Source organism: Tursiops truncatus, chromosome 1, assembly GCF_011762595.2.
Source record: "Tursiops truncatus isolate mTurTru1 chromosome 1, mTurTru1.mat.Y, whole genome shotgun sequence".
NCBI classification, from domain to species: domain Eukaryota; kingdom Metazoa; phylum Chordata; class Mammalia; order Artiodactyla; family Delphinidae; genus Tursiops; species Tursiops truncatus.
Window position 1 is genome coordinate 123,779,080 of NC_047034.1, and position 20,259 is coordinate 123,799,338.

The following is a 20,259-nucleotide window of genomic DNA, read 5'->3' on the forward strand; positions in this document are numbered from 1 at the left end:
TGGCGGTGTGATGCAGCAGGCAGAAGGAAGCTCTGAAGTTTGTTTTTAGTGGACCTCTTTCAGTTTGCATATCATTTGGACTCTCAGAGCCTGTAGACTTGCTATGGGGTCACTATTAAGGTTATGGTTGGTGAGGTTCCTTCACAACAGAAATCGGGGATGAACTTCCAAGCATGGTGCTGGAGGGAAGACAGGACAGAGACTTATGCATGTATATGCAATGATAACTGGGTGATGGCACTGCCAGCAAGAGGAAGACGACTAATGCTCCCAGGGGGTATTGCCTGAGCCCAAAGAACCAACTGGCAGGTTCAGAATTGCAGATTTAACACAGGAGGCAGTATCAGCTGCAAACATCAGCCCAGAGGCCAGCACTTCTGAAATCCAGCCTGAGGACAGGGGGTCTCTTTTCCTCATGTCAGAAAGATATGTACCTTCCTTCGCACTCACTCAGATTCCATGTTAAGGAGACAAGCAGGGGAAGGCAAGAGGTTACAGAGAATTTCTATGCAGGGAAGATGAACACAACCTAAAGGGACCATGTAACTTCTAAAATTAGATTTAACTTCTAATCATAGAAAAATAGAAGTCAGTTTTTACCCTCAATAAAGAGCTGATAGAGGCTGGGACAATGATCAAATTAGTTACGGTCAAAGTAAAACAAGTTAATTTTTTTGCACATTCAAGTTGTAGTGTGAATTATACCCTATCACCCCTATACATTGGCATTTACTGGGAATCACTTTTCCAGGCCCTGTACATTTTTTAACTTAATTCTCCTACAAACCTTGGATGGGAGGAACCATTATAATCTCCATTTTATAGAAAAGGAAAATGAGGGTTAGAGAGGTTAAGTCATTTTCACAAGGTCATGTAGCTAGTAACATGGCTGCAAAAGAAAAGCTGATTACACTCTTAAATGTTTCAATTTAAAAATAGTTAAAATACAATTTAGGTGAATTGATTTTTGAAATTTAAAGATGTTCAAGTGGAAGACCTCTGAGTAAAACAGGCTGCGTCTGCTGGTAAAAGAGTATTTTCTTTCTAATTTGCATTTGAGATTTTGGTTTTCAGGAACATTTAAAGAAAACTTAAGCCTAAAAGGAGTAGTCAAAATTCTGTCAATTTTGCTGGCAGTGAGGTCATAACATATGTTCACTAGAAAGACACTTTCAGTACAATTGGAAATAAAAGGCCATTGACCACTCCTCTCATGCTATGCCCATTAAGCAGCCAAAGCAGAAGTCTTCAAGGTATGGACTTTGAGTTAATCAAGTCTTGGTTTAATTCCTGTTCAACCACATAAAAGCTATGTAAGTCAGTGACCACCTTGAGCTTGTTTCCATGTTGCATGGCAACATGGCAAATCAGGATTAAATAAGGCAACATATATAACACTCTGAACATGGTGCCTGCTATATAGGTGGTGCTCAAAACTGACACTTTGCATCTGCCTATCCGTACCCCTGCTTTTAAAGTTAATCCTAATATTATTCAATTCCCTGTAGCTTACTATACAGATAAACAATCACTTTAATTCCAGATTTTATTTCATTTAGCAAATGTAAATGTGCACCTGATGATTTAATGCCTGGGGTTATCAAGACAGAGCAAAAGAAATAATCCCCTGGGATATATTTATCAAATTTAGAAAATGCATTTGCTTACCAGCTCACTGAATTCATTATTGCCTAGGTCAAGTCTTTCCAACTGGGCCAGTTTGTGCATTGACCTATAACAGATGGAGAAAAATATTATTGTGAGGCAGTGCATGACACATTGCTCCAAAAGACATTCCACCCACCTCCCTATCAGATTTACCTGGGTGTATAGTGCACAGATACGGGGGTATTTTTTAAGGAGAAGTAAGTTGCAAATATACAGTAACATATGCAAACTGCTGCCTGAAAACCTTTAGTAGCTTACCATGTTTCCAAATGCCAGTCTATGGATGGAGTTCTGGCCTGGATGCTTAATGAAAATCTGGGAAGCTTGTTAAAAATCTATACCAATAGGAGGTACCAATTGGGGCTCCAAAATCCATATTTTTAAGAATCCCCACAGGTTTTGGAAACCAACGGATAAACCCAATTCTTAGTAAAGCGTTCTAAAATTTCACAATATGGCCACAAATTCATCATTAATTTTGTCATTTTTCACTTCCTTAAATGAAATTCTGTTATAGAAAAACTTTTTTATCTTCTTTTATTGAGATATAGTTGATTTATAATATTATGTAAGCTTCAGATGTACAACATAGTGATTCACAATTTTTAAAGGTTATATTCCATTTATAATTATTATAAAATACTGGCTATATTCCTTGTGCTGTACTTTATATCCTTGTAGCTCATTTATTTTATACATAGTAGTTTGTACCTCTTAATCCCCTACCCCCAACTTTTGTACTCATTGTCTCCTAAACATATTGGCTTGAATGATGCTGCAGCTTTGAACAACCTTAAACCTCGGGCAAGAGTTGGTGCCAAAGATTAGACGTATCTTAGCACATGCCATGTGTAATCAGCATTTACCAAACCATTCTCAAGTATAACATACAACATAAGAGAAGAGAGCATTTTTCTGATTTTCAAGTTTTTTATCTCCCTACTAACCAGAATGCTGTCTCCAACTTTTGACTATACAGAAATTCTGGAGGCATTGTTGACTCAAATCTCAAAAAATTTTCATTCGTTCATCTTTAAAATTCATGTAGTAATTATCTTATAGGGCTTTTATGAGTAGCAAATGAAATACTACTGTAATTCAGACTCTGGCAGGCACTCATAAATGCAAAAAAATGTGTGTACTCTTTCTTCACTCAGCAACTGTTACTGAAAGATTATTATGAGTTAGACAATCTTCTGGGGTCTGGGGAATAGCACTGGATGAAAAGAAACAAAAATTCCTCCTCAAAAGTACTTTACATTTCAGTGGAGATGATAATGACAATAAATAAAACAATTAAGTAAAATAAAATAATATACTAGAAGGTTATAAGTGCTATGAAGAACACTTAAGAAGAGGAGGAAGATAGGAAGAATTCATATAACATGACTGCAATTTTTAATAGGGTAATCAGGTCTCACTGAGAAGAAATATGAGCCAATGCTTAAAGGAAATGAAGGAGCACCCTAGTGCCTAGACTCTGAAGCAGGGACACGTTGCTTGCTTGAAGACATCCTAGGTAACCAGTGTGGCTGAAGTAGACTGAGGGACAGGAGAAGTAAAGACATGATAATGGGGAGTTAGAAAATATGGGGTCTTATAACCCAAGACTTTGGCTTTGATTTTGAGTAAAATGGAGGGTCACTGAAAGGCTTTGATCAAAGGTATATTGAAGTGACTTGTTTTAAAAGGATACCTATGATTTCAGGCTTGTAGACAGACCGAGGAGGACGAAGGTGGAAGCTGGGAGATCAAACAGGCAGTTAATGGAAAATGCCAAATGAGAGGTGACAGTGGTTTGGTCAGGTTGGTGGCAGCGGACGGGGTGAGAAGTGGCTGGATTCTGGACATACTTAACATTAGATTCAAATGTTTTGTTGATGAAATGATTGTGGGGAGTAAGAGAAAGTAGAGTCAAATGTGATTAAAAGTGTGTTTTGGTCTGAACAACTAGAAGGATGAAGTGTAATTGACTGATGGAGAAGACAGGGTGAGCAGGGTTTTGGGTTCATCAAAAGCTTGGTTTTAAATGTTCTCACCCCTGTCCATCCCCCCTCAAATTTCCTCCTCAAAAGATAAATATGTGAAGTGATGGATGGGTTAATTAATTAGATGAGAAGAATCCTTTCATAATGTATACTTCCATTAAATCATCACAATGTACTTTAAATATCCTACAATTTTATTTATCAGTTATACCTCACCTCATAAGGTTGAAAAAAAAAGAAATGCTAAATTAGAAATTTCTATTGTAAAGCCAACTAGAGATGTCAAGCAGGAAGTTATATACACAAGTCTGGAGTTCAGGGAAGAAGTCCAGGCAAAATAGATCATTAGAGCATGGTCAGCATACAGACGGTATCAAGCCTTGAGCATGTGAGGTCACCAAAGGAATGAGTGTAGATGAGAAGATAATAGGTCTAAGAAGACATGAGGATGAGCCAGGAAAGAAGACAGAGAAGCTATTAGGATCACAAGAGAAAAGCCAGAAGAGTGTGAAGAACTGGAAGTCAAGTAAAGATGGCGTTTCAAGTTGGAAGAAATAACAAATTGTTAGAAAACTTGATGATATACCTGAGAAATGACCACTTGATTGAACAACACGTAGATTAGTGATGACTTTGAGAAGATCAGTTTTCTGTTTTAAGCTTTTGCTAATGCTCTTTTTCTCCCGTTCAATATGCCTTTATCCATACATCTTCAATACTCTTTATTCAATAACATAAACATATTGATTTCCTACTATCTCTCAACTTTTAAGGTTATCAAGATGAAAGGTGTTTTTCCTATTACCAGGTAGCTCATAATCTTGAAAGAAAATGGTTAAGACAATGGGCCATGTTTACCCAATAGACTAAATGCCATAGAAAATATATGTGTAGGATTCAAAAGAAGTGCTTTTTCAGCGTTGGAGAGTGGGAGTAAAAAATAGGAGACTCGGGCTTCGCTGGTGGCGCAGTGGTTGAGAGTCTGCCTGCCGATGCAGGGGCGAGGGTTCGTGCCCCAGTCCAGGAAGATCCCGCATGCCGCGGAGCGGCTGGGCCCGTGAGCCATGGCCGCTGAGCCTGCACGTCTGGAGCCTGTGCTCTGCAACGGGAGAGGCCACAACAGTGAGAGGCCCGCGTACCACAAAAAAAAAAAAAAAAAAAAAGAAGAGACTCTACTGACCCTTCACTTTGTAGCAGTTGATCAGGCTACAGAATCAGAAGAGATGGATGTTTTTTGGAAGAGACATCAAAGGGGGGCATTGAAAGAGATCAAAGCCCATTTAAGAAACTGCAGGTTAGTAAGAATGGTAAATAAGAAACATAGTAAGAAATAAGAAATAATATGTAGACAAGGGCCAGATCATGAGATCATCCATGTTAAACAAAGAAGTTTGAGTTTTAGCTTGAAGGCAATGGAAGCTTTAAGATTTAGATAGGGAAGATATATCAAATTTTTATTTTAGAAAGATCACTTTGGCAGCTTGGAGTGGTGTGGGAAATGTGGAGATGTGCTAGCAAAAAGGTCAAATAAAAGACTGTCCTGAAATCTATGTGGGATATAATTGTGGCCAGAAATAGGACAATGGCAGTATGGATGATATGGCGGGAACTATGAGGGATGCACTGGTGAAGACATACTTGGTAATGATGATAGTTGGTTGGATGTGGAAGGTAAAGAAGAGGAAGGAATTGAAGCTAGTTTCTGGATTGAGTAGCACTGTGGGAATGTTGCAAAGGAATAAATCTAAGGTGGAGAGAGCTGGATGTAGTGAATACTTTTTTAACTACTATAGAGAATTTGAGGTGAATGTGTGAGTCCTATGTTAGGAGAAAATTGTGTGTGTGCACGCATGGTCACACACGTGCACATGTGCGCCTGTGTAAGACTGGAGCTCAGGTAAAAGGTCTTGACTAGAAATAAATATTTGAAAAATAAATAAGTGATGTTTCTTGTCTACTCCACCACAAAGTTATCTCTCCTTTTAAGCTCACATACTATCTGCTTTCTTTTCCATGATTTATTTGGCATTGGTCACTAACTTTCTTGAATTGTTAGTTTTTTCATATATATATATATATATATATATATATATATATATATGTCTCCTTTAGACTTCAAGATGCCCAGAAGGGTCTGTGTGGGACCACTAGCAGTCCAAAGATGGTTGTGAAACATTGGCCAGCATTGTAAGAACATCTGACTCACCTCTTGCCAAACCTATACCACTGAATAGGTGCTTCTAGTGGAAGGGGCAGTAGTGGCTGTGCTCCATGAAGAGAGAATTAGATTTTCTTCTGAGCCTGGGAATACTGAGGAGTGGCAGATTCTCTCAAGCTTTGTTTCTAGACCACATTGTCGTCCAACAAACAATGAGCACCAAAACTTTGGGAACCAAGGTGAAGGACCAAGTGACCAAGCATGGCAATGAATGAAAAATGACCACAGGAGTAGTAAAGCCACCTGCATTTGACTTGACCATGTAGCCTTAGGCAAAAAGTATTCTAGTGAGAACCATCATGAGCTGAAGACCAGAAGCCTTTCCACAACTTCCTGAACTCTAGGAACTCTGTAGTTCTCACTGATCTCCAAGATGCGTATCACATAAACCTGAGAATATACATTTTTTCTAGCCATGGTGGTTAAAGAGAAAGACACAATTATTTTTATTAAATGAAGACATGAGTGATGTCTTGTACTTGAGTGTCCTAAAGTAAATTTTATTAGTTCTGGGACTTACCTCTTTTTTCTAGGTTAAATATTGGTGATCTTTTAAATCATTTCTTACATGATGGGGTTTCCAGAAACCTAAACACCCTGATCATCTTTATCAAAGCTTCTCTTCCAAACAGGATGAGATACAAACCTGGCACTTTTATTTTTATAGATAAAGCTTTACTGGAACATAGTCATGCCCATTTGTTAACATATAATCTATGGCTCTTTTGCACTGCAATGGCAGAATTGAGTAGTGAGACAGACCATATGGACCACAGAATCTGAAACATTTCTATCTCTGAAGGCCAACTGGCACTCAGAATTAAACACTGTTCTTTAGACGTGGGCTGACCAAGACAATGTATAAATGTATCTATTATGTCTTATGTTTCTATTAGTGTAGTTTGCTTGATTCCTTTTGTATGGGGATAGGTAGCCTCTCTGCCACCTCTAAGACCTTTTCTTTTCCCATCCTAGTTTTAGGCTATTGCTTTTGAAATATTTGACTCATAAATTCATACATAAAACTATATTTTAAGTTTATAACATAGCTTCCTACGATTCCTTTGCCATTCTTTTGAATGAGCAACAATTTTCCTTTTGTTTGCTCCGGAACAACAATGACAAAAGGCTTTCCCATGAGGTTCTCTAAACTATTTCCTGAAGCTTATTTAAGTTCTGTTTTTTAAAATTTTATTTTATTTTTTTAAATTTTTTTGCGGTATGTGGGCCTCTCACTGTTGGGGCCTCTCACTGTTGTGGCCTCTCCTGTCGCCCAGCACAGGCTCTGGACACGCAGGCTCAGTGGCCATGGCTCACGGGCCCAGCCACTCCGTGGCATGTGGGATCTTCCCGAACTGGGGCACGAATCCGTGTCCCCTGCATCAGCAGGCGGACTCTCAACCACTGTGCCACCAGGGAAGCCCAGTCTGTTGTTTAAAATATCTTTTCTTCTATTTTAATTTTATCTTATTTTATTTTCTTGATCTTAGTTTCCATTAATTACTATCACCAAAGTTTCATTCTATCATTACATTCTTACTTCCATTTTTTTTTTTTTTTTTATTATTTATTTTTTTGCGGTACGCGGACCTCTCACTGTTGTGTCCTCTTCCGCTGCGGAGCACAGGCTCCGGATGCGCACTCCCAACGGCCATGGCCCAGCCGCTCCGCGGCACGCGGAATATTCCCGTACCAGGACACGAACCCGCGTCCTTACTTCCATTTTTAAAGTTACTTTCCAATATGATTTCTTACATATCTTTAAAATTTTACACTCTTATTTCTGCTTTTTGAAAATGTCATTCTATATTATTTCTTACATTTTACACCTTTCAAAATGACTGTCTTTACCCACAAGATTTTAGACAGTCTATAATGCAGCCTGTTGCTTTTCTTGTTCGTGTGCTAGTTACTAAACTATAATCATTGTCAAATTGTCCAAAAAAAGTTCCTTTCAGATGAAATATGTAATAGGTTTTTAATTTAATTAGGACACAAACAAGTAAGGCTTTGTCAGAAAAATAAAATAGAACTCATGGTATTTTTATGTTAGTAGTGTTTGTGAGCATTTATTCATTCACTTTGTGCTTCCTTATGGCAGGTGCCACGTGGACATTGAAGTTACAAAGATTTCTGGGATGCAGGGTTTCTCAACCTTGGCACTATTGACATTTTGGGCCAGTTAATTCTTTGATATAGGGGACTACTTTGTGCACTGTAGGATGTTTAGCACATCTTACATAGTCTCTACCCAGAAAGACCTATTTTTAAAATGGGAATGACCTTTCAATGAATAATTACTTCACAGGGTGATAAATGCTAGGATAAAAGTATGTATAGATTGCCATAGGAGCTCAGAAGAAGGAACATTTGACAGTTTGGTAATTATGGAAAACTTTATGAAAAGGTGAAGTTTGAGCTGGGTTTTGGAGAACGTTGCTATATGAGTCATATATGTGAAAAGAAAGAATGAAAATGCTAAAAGAGTACATCTGAAGCTGAAGTTTTTCTGTGATTATAGCTTAAGTCCACAATACTAACATGTATCCTTAAAGAATGTAAGAGATTTTCGTCCAAAGTGAAGAAATTCTAAAAATTCCCATTGCACGAATCCCTGTCATTCTATCCTCATGGCTGGATAAGGGGATATCTGGGATGCAGCTATCTTGTGCATTGTAGGATGTTTAGCAGCATCCAAGGCCTCTACCTACCTACTATCAGTAGTAATCTCTGCAGTTTTCAGATGTCTCCAGACATTGTCAAATGTTCCCAGGGTAGAGGTTAGGGGGGCAAAATTACTTCTAGTTGAGATCCACTGTGCTAGAGGAATATTCCAGGCTTTTGTCTCCTCTCCTTGCTGATTCCTTGGAGGGTGAGCCTCTTATATCCATTTGTTTACCTCCTTACTCTACTAGGTGGGGTCCCACGTGGCCTGTTCTTATGCACTTCAAGCAGTCTACTTGATTACGTACTCATTTGACTGTACTCCTTTGTCCTTACAGTAAACACATGGGCCTGGGGCCTACCTCTATGTCCCAACACAGGAATCTGACTGGTGTGACTTCCCCTTACAAATGGCTTGAAGGCATGATCACTGCCATAGGTTAGGGAGAAAATATCAGGACTTGTTACAATTTGGGTCACATTCTCTATCAGTTATGCCTACAATTTGATCATCTCCTGTCTGAACCAAATATCTTTCTGATTATTTAGACTCATTTGTAAAGTTCACCTAGTTATCTGAATGAGCAAGTTCTAATGAAATTGGTTGTATTAAATGATGTTTACCAACCTATGTTCATATTATACATGTAAAAATTGTAGAAATGTATAAAGTTTCCATGATTGTTACATTTATCATTGCTGCTTCTCTTGCCTGTAATGTTCTAACTCGTAAATCTTCTCATAGCTGGCTCCTTTTCAACTCAGCTCATATTTTTCCTCCTCATATCCCCTTTACCCAAAATTAAATCTCTTTCCCATCTTCATGTTATATATTGCCCTGTTCCATTTTCTTCTTAACACTTACCACTGAAAATATTTAATTTAATTTTTTAGGTTAATTTTATATTTTAATATTTAATACTGAAAATTAAAACTTGTTTACTTGCTAATTATTTTCCCCCTACTAGACTGAAGCTTCATGAGAACAAGTAAGTTGTTGATCTTACAAATAGCTTCTCAAACAGTTTGTTTAATGAAGATATTCATATATGCGTGAATGAATAACTCTTTACCAGTGAGCTGTTTGAATTCTAGAATATTTACAAAGAAAAACCACTCAATTTTTATCAGACATCTACAGTTAACTAACAGTTGCCAAGGAGGCAGCTATAATTAATTAACAGTTGCCAAGGAGATATCCTGATAGGCCTGTTTTAATGAATATTGTAATGAATATACATTAGCTTACTTATTGTAAACTATGCTTGATGATAAAGGCAGATAAGGCTGAGATTCATCCGTCCCAGGATATCTGCATCTTGTGTTAAGTTGACTTCCTGACATTTTCAATAGTAGGTTTTAAAAAATCCAAATAATAAAAAATACTAAGTGAAATATTTAGGTGAGTTTTTCATTTGTTTGGATATCTGAAATATAGCAACAAAACTCTAAATGGAGAGTAGTTTAGGGCATAGACTCTGAATTCAGACAACCTGGGTATAAATCCTGATTCTACCACTCACTTAGCTGTTTGACTTTAAACCAGTAAGAACATCTTTGCACCTCAGTTTTCTCATCTGTAATATGGGAATGATAATAAGAATCCTTACATCATAAGGTTATTTTGATGATTAAAATAGTTAATACAGGTAAAGCACATAAATTGTGATTGACATATGGTAGGTGTTCTTTAAGAGTTAGGTATTGAAATACTTACAGAAGAATTTCAGAGTTGGAAATATTTTGAGAGATTATTGAGGTCAGAGTTTCTTGAAGTTTTCCTAAGGACTTATAAATGTTGCATGATTTAAAAAAAATTTCAGATGGTCAGTACATTTTGGCAAATCTTGCTTAAAAAATGTTAAATAGATTTCTTATCAGTAGGACTTCTTATAAAACATACAAATGTTCATTGTGATTATTTAACAGATTCAATTAGTTTAGACAATTTCCTGTTTATGTGACCAAAAACATTTTTCTTTTCTTTCCCACAGGACATTTCTTAGACCAGGAGAACACTGTAAATACTTTTTTGCAGATGATGAAATTGAGTTCTTGTCCATCCCAGTCCATGGAATCATGGACATACTTAGTCCACGAAAACACAGGCATGTGTGTTTCCCTATAATGAATATAGGATTTAAATTTGATCGAATCATCCTCTTTTGTCTTCTTGAAACTCTGACCTGTCAGGCCCTGCATCTTAACTCCCAATATTCACTTCAGGCTCTTCTTGCATTTATGACTGTTTTGGACATGCTTCCCTGGTTTGACTTTCACATTCTCCTTAAAAGACCATATTGATTTTTGCCATTTGGCCTTATGCACAGCAACCTCAGGAAAAAGAAGTGCTCCCTTCTTACTAGAGGAGACTTGGTGACTTGTTCAACGTCACACAGAAAGTTAATGACAGAGCTGGCACAGGATCTCTTTTCACAGCAGTGGCCAATCATCTAAACCTGGCCTGGACTGTTTGGCTTGACCATTGTTTAAATATTAATGTTTTTTGAAAAGAATATTTTCTAGAGCTCACTGTAGTCTATGCCAGGGGTCAAGAAACTTTTTCTATTAAAGGCTAGACAAGAAGGGTTTCATGCTCTATAGGCCATATGGTCTCTGTCTCAACTACCCAGTTCTGCCATTGTAGTGCAATGGACATGGCTGTGTTCCAATAAAGCTTTATTTATAAAAAAGGGGCCACCAAATTTGGACCATAAGCTATAGTTTTCCAACCCCTGGTCTACATCAGTCCTTAAGATCTTACATGTAGATAGCTCCGTGGGTTTATGATATAAGCTTGGTCCCTAAGAATATTTAAGTTTTTAAAACCTGATACAATAGATAAATTAAGGACTGGAAATATTTATTATGAGGTAATTGCCACTAGATAACTATATTTATATAATATTTGAAATTCTCATTTCTTAGGGTACATGTTACTGGAATCTAGGGACATTTATTCTTAATACTGTCCTTTGGTTGCATTTATGAAAATTAAGTCCTTACTAGCATGCTATTACTTTATAGCATTTATCCAATTGCAAATCTGGTAAAAGATTCCAATTGGAGCAATGACGGGAAATAACACAATATCTTGGTGCATCTGTCACTCTGATAAAATTATACAGTCTATGATTTGCTTTTTATCAGATTCAGAGGTTTTATCTATTCAAGTGTACAATTACTTCTGAAGCCACATAAAGTTGGCAGAATTTTGTTTCTCCATAAATTCCCAGTGCAATAACATGGGTTTGCTGACTCTCACAAGATTCTGCAAATTTTTGGCATGGGCTTATTCATTCCATCTTTTAACTTGTCTTTCAAATGTTCTCAAACACTCTCTAATTAGTGGCTATTCATGTCACAAGGATAGGAAAACTCCCCTCAGTTGCTACTGTCCAATGTTTCTCTCGTATTGGAACTTAGGGAAAGAATATACTATCTTTCCACTTAATCCATGTCCTATGTTAAATGGACATTTACATTTTATACTTTGGACCTACTGATTCTACCATGTTCTCTTGTTCACAATCTTTCTTTAAATGAACTTTGTATTATACATTTTTTTTTTTTTTTTTTTTTCGGTACGCCGGCCTCTCACTGTTGTGGCCTCTCCTGTTGCAGAGCACAGGCTCCGGATGTGCAGGCTCAGCGGCCATGGCTCACGGGCCTAGCCGCCCCGCCACATGTGGGATCTTCCCGGACCGGGGCATGAACCCCTGTCCCCTGAATCGGCAGGCGGACTCTCAACCACTGCACCGCCAGGGAAGCCTTGTATTATACATTTTGAAGTAAATCATTCCTTACAACACAAGTACTAAAGACAAGAAGGCCCAGGAATTGATATTCTTTAAAAATGCAAGTAGCAGCATACCTCATGTTGAAGAAACATAAACTTATTATATTTACACACAAGGAAAAATTTAAAATCCATTGTCCAGTAACATAATATAATTTCTCTGATAAAATGTTTTCTATAAAGATTCTCCCTTAATGGCCTACATGAGAAAATAATCTTAAAAAAAAGAGTGGATATATGTATATGTATAACTGATTTGCTGTACACCTGAAACTGATACAACATTGTAAATCAACTATACTCCAATAAAAATTTAAAAAAAAATCTTCCTCGATTATTACTATATCTTAAGCCAATGTCACAGCTACAATATTTATGTACTCTCCATCATTTCAATTCAACTTTCCCCTAAGAACAGCAACAAAAAGCTAAACTGGCTTCTTGGATCTCCCAGAAGGATATGTAACCAAACTAAACATCTATTATTCTGTCAAAGAATATTGGGAAGACAATTTTTTAGAATTTGTCTAATTAAGCAATTTGTGAATGCTTCTAATTAACATGTTTCTCCTTGCAGTATTTAAATTTTTAGAATAAATATTTAAAATATATAATTTACATCAAGCTGTCACATTATTTTGAGTATTTCCTTGGGAAATATTTTTTCCTTTTAAATATTCAACATTTAAAAGTTTAAGCTGATTTCATGATGTCTTATTAGAAAACTTTTCTTTCCTATAACTATGTATCTTTAATTTAATGCATAACATGAAAAAAATTCTGTATGAAGAAATAAACTTACAAGTAACCTCTCAAGAATAGCTTTAGTTTATATAGTAAGATAAACTTCTCCAGTGAAATAGATTAAAGTATAAAATAGAACCTTATGAACAGCAACCAGCTGTAAGACAAATTCTGCACTACTCTAATTAGATTGAGGAGAAGACTGAATTTCATTCCTCTCTCTCTAGTCTTCTTGGGTTTATGACCAGAACCAGTCATTCATTCACTCTGAACGTGAGTTTTCCCACTGGCCAAAAATTATTGTGCATTCCTAACTCATGACAATGCAGTAAAGATAAAATTGTAAGACTTTTTGAACTCTTTCTGGAGAAACGGTGCCATATGAGCAGAAACCATGACAATTATCTCTGTGTATGGTCACACTTCAGGAACTGAAGCTCCTGGCTTGCACTGAAGCAGTCTAATCAAGAGGTTATGGGAAACATAATCAGCTATGAAGATGCTCATTTTCACTAGAATATGCTGCAACCTACATTATAAGCTCATGAAGAGATTTCAAACGCTACTGAAAAACTACTCAGGCACAGTTAAGCTATTTTAAAACTCATAGATAACTGAGCAGGGAAAAACAAGTTTCTTTCCTAAGAGACTCTTCACACACACACACACACACACACACACACACACACAGGCTCATTGTTTCAGGCTCATTATTTCTTCCTATTATTCAATGAAAAAATTACAACTTGTCACTTTGGGCTTTGTAAATATTAATTCATGTACTTTTATGTAAATCTGGCCTTAGATTGTTGATACCCTGACTAATGTAAAATACAGAAACAACCTGTGACTAAGATGTCGGAGAATTTGACCTTTAGCAGATAAAGGCCTTTGAAAATAATCTGCCAAGGTAGCCATGGCTGGTTTCCCAGGCAACTGTCATTTCCTTTCCCTTTCTTCCTTGCCAGTGGTATCTGCCCTGCATCAGAGACTGGAAATCCCAAATAGTCATGAGGCAAACCTCCTCTGCAGCTAGGATATGAGCATATGACTCAGTTCTGGCCACTAGAACAGGAAGAGGAGGAGAAGAGATTCTGAGGGAGATCCTGAGAAAGATTTTTCCCCTTGGTTTAAAAGAGGGAGAGAGGCATGAGAACTTTTTTACCTGTCCCTCTTTTTCCTCTTTTTTTCATGGTTGAATGAGAATGTGATGTCTGGAGTTGCAGCAGACACTATGAAACCATGAGGTAACAAGTTCAAGGATGAAAGCCAACATGCTGGGAATAGCAGTGTAGAAAAATCGAAAAAGACTGAGCCTTTGGTAAAATCATTAAGCTACTGAAACAAACCCTGGAACTGCTTATCTTGAGACTTTGTTATGGACAACAAGGTACCTATTATTTAAAAAGTCACTTTTACTCAGAATTCTGTTTCTTATTGCCAAAAGCATACTTCTAAATACACTCATTCTACTGAACTATTAGGTACCTAAAAGAGCATCACATGGTTTGTTGGTGGCAGACCTAAAGTAAAAATAGAGGTCTTTTAAGGCCCAGAGGTGTCTGATACACCACACATTAAAAAAATTCCTTATTTATTAATTTGAGTTTTAGTAGATTTTAGGCAAAAAATATAAAAGAAATAGTTTTAAAACTTTTGTTCTTGATTAGAAAAAAACTTTTTGATAATACTAAGCTAGCAAAGAAATGAATATATTACTACTTAATTAAATTAAGTACAAAGGTGCTTTTGGGATCATGAGAGATAATGTGCATTGACATCTATACACTAATATGTATAAAATAGATAATAAGAACATGCTGTATAAAATATTAAATTAAATTTAAAAAACAGAAAATATGTATAAAAGTATTTGCATAGCCTTTGCAGCTTTAATTGATTTTATTTTTTTCCACTTTTATTGAGCTATAACTGAAATATAGCACTGTATAAGTTTAAGGTATACAGCATGATGATTTGACTTATATATATCATGAAGTGATTACCACAATAAGTTTAGTCAACATCCATCATCTCATGTAGATACAAAATAAAAGAAAAAGGAAAAATATTTTTTCCTGTGATGAGAACTCTTGGTATTTACTCTCTTAACAACTTTCCTATATAACATACAGCAGTGTTCATTATGTTAATCATGTTATGCACTACATCCCTAGTACTTATTTACCTTATAACTGGAAATTTGTATCTTTTAATCACCTTCATTCAATTCCCCCTCCTTGTCCCCTCATCTTTGGTAACCACAAATCTGATCTCTTTTTCTATGAGCTTGTTTGTTTTCTTGTATGTTTTTGAAGTAGAACTGACCTACAACACAATGTTAGTTCCTGGTGCACAACATAGTGATTTGACATGTCTATACATTACAAATTGATCACCATGATGTCTAGTTACCATCTGTCACCACACAAAGTTAAAACATTATTATTGACTCTATTCCCCATGCTGTACATTTCATCCTTGTTACTCATTTATTTTGTAACTAGAAGTTTGTACTACTTTCCCTCACCTATTTCACTCATCCTCCTGATCGTTTTTCCCTCTGGCAACCATCTGTTCTCTGTGTCTATGACTCTTTCTGTTTTGTTTTGTTTGTTCATGTGTTTTGTTTTTCAGACTCCACATGTAAGTGAAATCATATAGTATTTGTCTTTCTCTGTCTGACTTATTTTATTTAGCATAATACCTTCTAGGTCCAACAATGTTCAAAGTAGTTTAAGTTTTTTCCTTCCTGCATTTGACTTATCAATATTCTAGTTTTCCATTTTGACAATTTCTCTTTCATAAATTATTCTGTGGGTTTTTGTATGATTTCTGATGTTTATAATTTCAACTTTTCAGAAACCATGACTGTGATTCTATATATATTCTGTTTCTTTTATTTTTTATTACTTTATAGTTTTGAAAATATGGTAAAGATGTTAATATTTTTCAAGTTTGTATGCCTCTTCACTTTTATGTTTATTATATCTTCAAAGAAAATTACTCCACAAATCTTTTCTTCTAAATTCAGTTAATTAGAAAAATTATTTTTTATTATGATTATAAATTAAAATTATTAATTTTTCTTAATTTCCTAAATTAAGTTTCTTAAAATAATATTTGCCTCAGACTCAACTAGATATTTTTTCTTCTATGTATTTATTACTAGAGATTCTTCCCTTAGTATTTGAATGCTAAAACCTACATTACTGGTATATTTTTTCATAGTGTCTATCAATACATAGAAATAAAATTAGCTTTTATTTAATAATTGGAATGATATGTGCTTTTAGCTGCATATGTTCACTTAAAATAGCAATTTAGGAATAAATTTCACTTAGGATAACTTTTTGATTGGTCTTAACCAGGACTAATTTTTTCCCCATGGATATAAATTGGCATAAAGATTATCATTCTAAAATATGATTATAACAATCAGTACTTAGAAGTTGTGAAATAAAATATAATAGGATAGCAATCAGAAATAACGGACTGTACAATAGAAACCAAATAGAACAATGGGTAAGAAATCAACTCTAGATGAGACCATTGTGAAATGTGCCTCATAATGAAAGCTCATTTCAATCAAAGAACTGTAAAAGACACTGAATTCTAATAGCATTATTTCTTATGGGTAATTATATTTATATAAAGGCAATCTTGATTTAAAAAAGTCATAAGTTCAGCCATTGATTCTCAACATGCTGTCAAAAAAATGATATTTCTGAACCTGAATTTTACACTTAGCTAACTGCCCAAAAAGGAAGAAAGGTCTGATTCTTCATATCATCATTATCATTGTAGACAAAATAACAAGTTGACTGTCTTACTTTGGTACTACCCTGATACTTCATTTTACAAATTCCTTGTAAATTATGCCTTTTAAATTCATTAACCAAACAATTCTTTCTTTACTATAACAAACATCTCTTGAGCACATATCAGATGGCTAGGCTAAGGGCTGGCACTAAGATGTGGTCACTTCCTTCAGGTACCTCACAACTTAGTGAAGTGGACATAAAAACCTACAATTAACAATAATAATGGATAATATGAAATTTTTATTATGTGTTTAATAGTAATTCAAGGATTTACATAACAAAACACAGTCCCTGCCCTGATGGAGCTTATATTCTATGAGAAAATTAAGAAATTAAGTAATTTTGAAATTAATGTGTTAATGTATTATGCCTGGGATTCATGCTACCTAGCAGATGTCGTGTTTTGAGAACGTGTAATTCAGGAACTGACCCAGAGATGGCTTCATATCAGATAATATTGACATTAGGGGTTATGAGATGAAGAGTTCACCAGATGGAGAAGGCAGAAAGGGATTTTCAAGCAAAGAAAATGACACAAGCATCAGCATTCTCCTAGGTATTAAAGTATTCGACATGTTCGGGAAATAGAAAAGTATTTTCTCAGTAAAATTCTCAGCAACATGAAGGGACTCAGAGGACTTCTTTATTTCCTTAGTGTTAAAGCCCAAAGAAGACAGAAAGTTCTTTCTCAAAGCAGTTCACTCTTGGAGAAGACCGGTTCAGAGAATTATTCCCCTGTCAGGCCACAGTGGGTTATGTTCCCAGGACAAGTTGGACCTTCACACTGTGAGCAGAGCTCACAGGTCTTGCGAATGGAGAACCATCAGTGCCAAAATAAGAAGATGGAGCCCAAGTCCCTTTAAGGAAAGGAAGGATTGATTGTCCCAATAAAGCAATGGTAGAAAGAACTTGCCTCTTACTTCTCTATTTCCTATTTTGATGAATGTTACCACTACTTCCCTTGTAGCCTAAAATAGAAACTTGGAAGCTATTCTAAACTTGTTTTTTCTCTATCACCTTCCAAATTAGTCAATTACAAGCACCTGTTTATTCTACCTCTGTTATATGTCTTGAATATATGTTCTCTTTTCATCCTCTCTGCCTGACCCAAAGAAGGCTTCATATCAAATAATACTAGAATTAGGGTTTAAGAGATGAAGAGTCCCTTAGCTCCTCTCACTTGTTAGTTTCCTTACTTTTTGGTTTAACCTCTTTTACTTCTTGGACTATGGTGACCCAGGACTTGTAACAGCCTCTTTGCTAGTCTGCCTGCCTCCAGTTTCAGCTTCTTCCAATCCATACTTATCATTGTCACAAGAGCAATCCCCCAAATAATTTGGTCATGTCATTTCTGGGCTCAGAAACCAAATTATTTCAGGAAAAGGTCCAAATTCCTCAACATTGCATTCAAGGAAATTATAATTTGACACCAGTTTACTTTTCTGGTTTTATTGACTGCAACACCCCTACACATATTATAATCTACAGACATTTATAGTGTCCTAAATGAGCTAGGTTGTCTAATGGGAGCCATTCTCTGGTAGATTTATCTTTGGAGGATGTGAGACTAAATTTAGCTCTTTTAAATATACCTCAGAAGACTTCTCAGATTAAAAAATACAATTGAGAATAATTGAATTTTTATGAGGAGCAATTACTGGGGAAAATATTTGTTATGGTTTTGCCTCTTGAAAAGTATTAGGTTATCAAAATAATATATCATCAAATAAGCTGTTATACTTTTTATAGATCAAAAAAATACCAAAGCTTTTGGTTTGTATGCAACTAATATGAAGTCTCTCCTGCGAAGCTGAGCAATAGAAAATAATATTTAAAAATCTATGTAAGGGATGTAATGTACAACATGATGACTATAGGTAACACTGCTGTATGATATATATGAAAGTTGTTGAGAGGAAATCCTAAGTGTTCTCATCATAAGAAAACAAATTTCTTTTTCTTTTTTACTTTTTATTTTTATTGCATCTAAATGAGATAATGGTTGCTAATTAAACTTATTGCAGTAATCACTTCACTATATATATATATATATATATATATATATATATATATATCTCAAACCATTATGTTGTATACTTTAAACTTATACAGTGATGCACTTCAATTATATCTTGATAAAATTGGGAAAAAATGAAAAAAACTAACTGTAAATGAGTCATAATGTATCCAAATAAAAGGAAATAAAAAAATTCTATGTAAAGAAGCTTTCCTAGAACATCAGTGAAGTAGTAGGTAGAGTCTGTCACTATCTCCTAATTTAAGAACTATTAAAATAGACATTGATTCTGAGATTTACAATAAGGACCCAGAAGTAATAGAACCTCTATTACGGTGACTTCTAATTCCACGTGATGTGTTCTTTTGAACTAATCAACACCACTGGATCTTCTCTCTTCATATCAGTTCACAGGCAACCAACTCATCAATAATATCACTTCTTAGTTAGAGCAGGGGTTTTCAGACTATGGCCTGCAGGCCAAATCTGGTCCACTGCTTGTTGTTATATAGTCTACAAATTAGGAATAGTTTTTATATTTTTAAATAGTTGAAAAAAATCAAAAGAAGAATAATATTTCATGACATGAAAATGATATGAAATTCAAATTTTTCAGTGTCTATAAATAAAGTTTGGAACACAGCCATGCTTGTTTGTTTACATACTGTCTTTGGCTGCTTTTGTGCTACAATGACTGAGAAGTTGTGATGGAGACCCTATGGCCTACAAAACTTAAATATTTGCTATTTGGCCTATTGCAGGAAAAAGTTTGCTGATCTCTGATTTAAAGTGACACGTCTTATGGAAATGTTTGTGTCCCCTCAAAATTCATATGCTGAAGTCCCAACCCTCAAGGCAACGGTATTTGGGGGTGGGCCCTTTGGGAGGTAATCAGATTTAGATGAGGTCATAAGGATGGAACCTCACTTACCGCAATTGGATTAGTGTCCTTATGAGAAGAGGAAGAGAGACCAGAGCTCCCTCTTTCCCTGCCATGTGAGGATACAGCAAAAAGGCATACTCTTCTAGCCAGGAAAAGGGCCGTGTCTGGGGGACAGAATCAGCCAACACCTTGATCTTAGGCCTCCAGCTTCCAGAAATAATTTCCTGCTGTTTAAACCACTCAGTCAAGGCAATCTGAGCTGACTAATACAATACCTAATATTTGGAAATTATAGGCTTGGTAATATTTTAATTGGCTGCCCAGCATCTGGCATTTTGGTCATTTCCACTTTAGGAAACTTGGTAGGATGAAAAGCTTACCTACTGAAAAGGGAAGAGCAGCCCTGACAGCTGACAGCTGGTAGCTAGCCTGGTTGCTACCACCAAACCATAGT

General features: G+C 35.8%; 1 protein-coding gene across 1 annotated transcript in view; it reads right to left on the reverse strand.

Moving 5' to 3' along the window:
* The window catches only part of LRRC7 (leucine rich repeat containing 7), a 497,118-nt gene that overhangs the window by 173,013 nt on the left and 303,846 nt on the right, over positions 1-20,259 (reverse strand). The window contains exon 8 of the mRNA XM_033865102.2: positions 1,669-1,732. Coding sequence (XP_033720993.2) covers positions 1,669-1,732 — 64 coding nt within the window. The remainder of the gene's footprint in view (positions 1-1,668; positions 1,733-20,259) is intronic.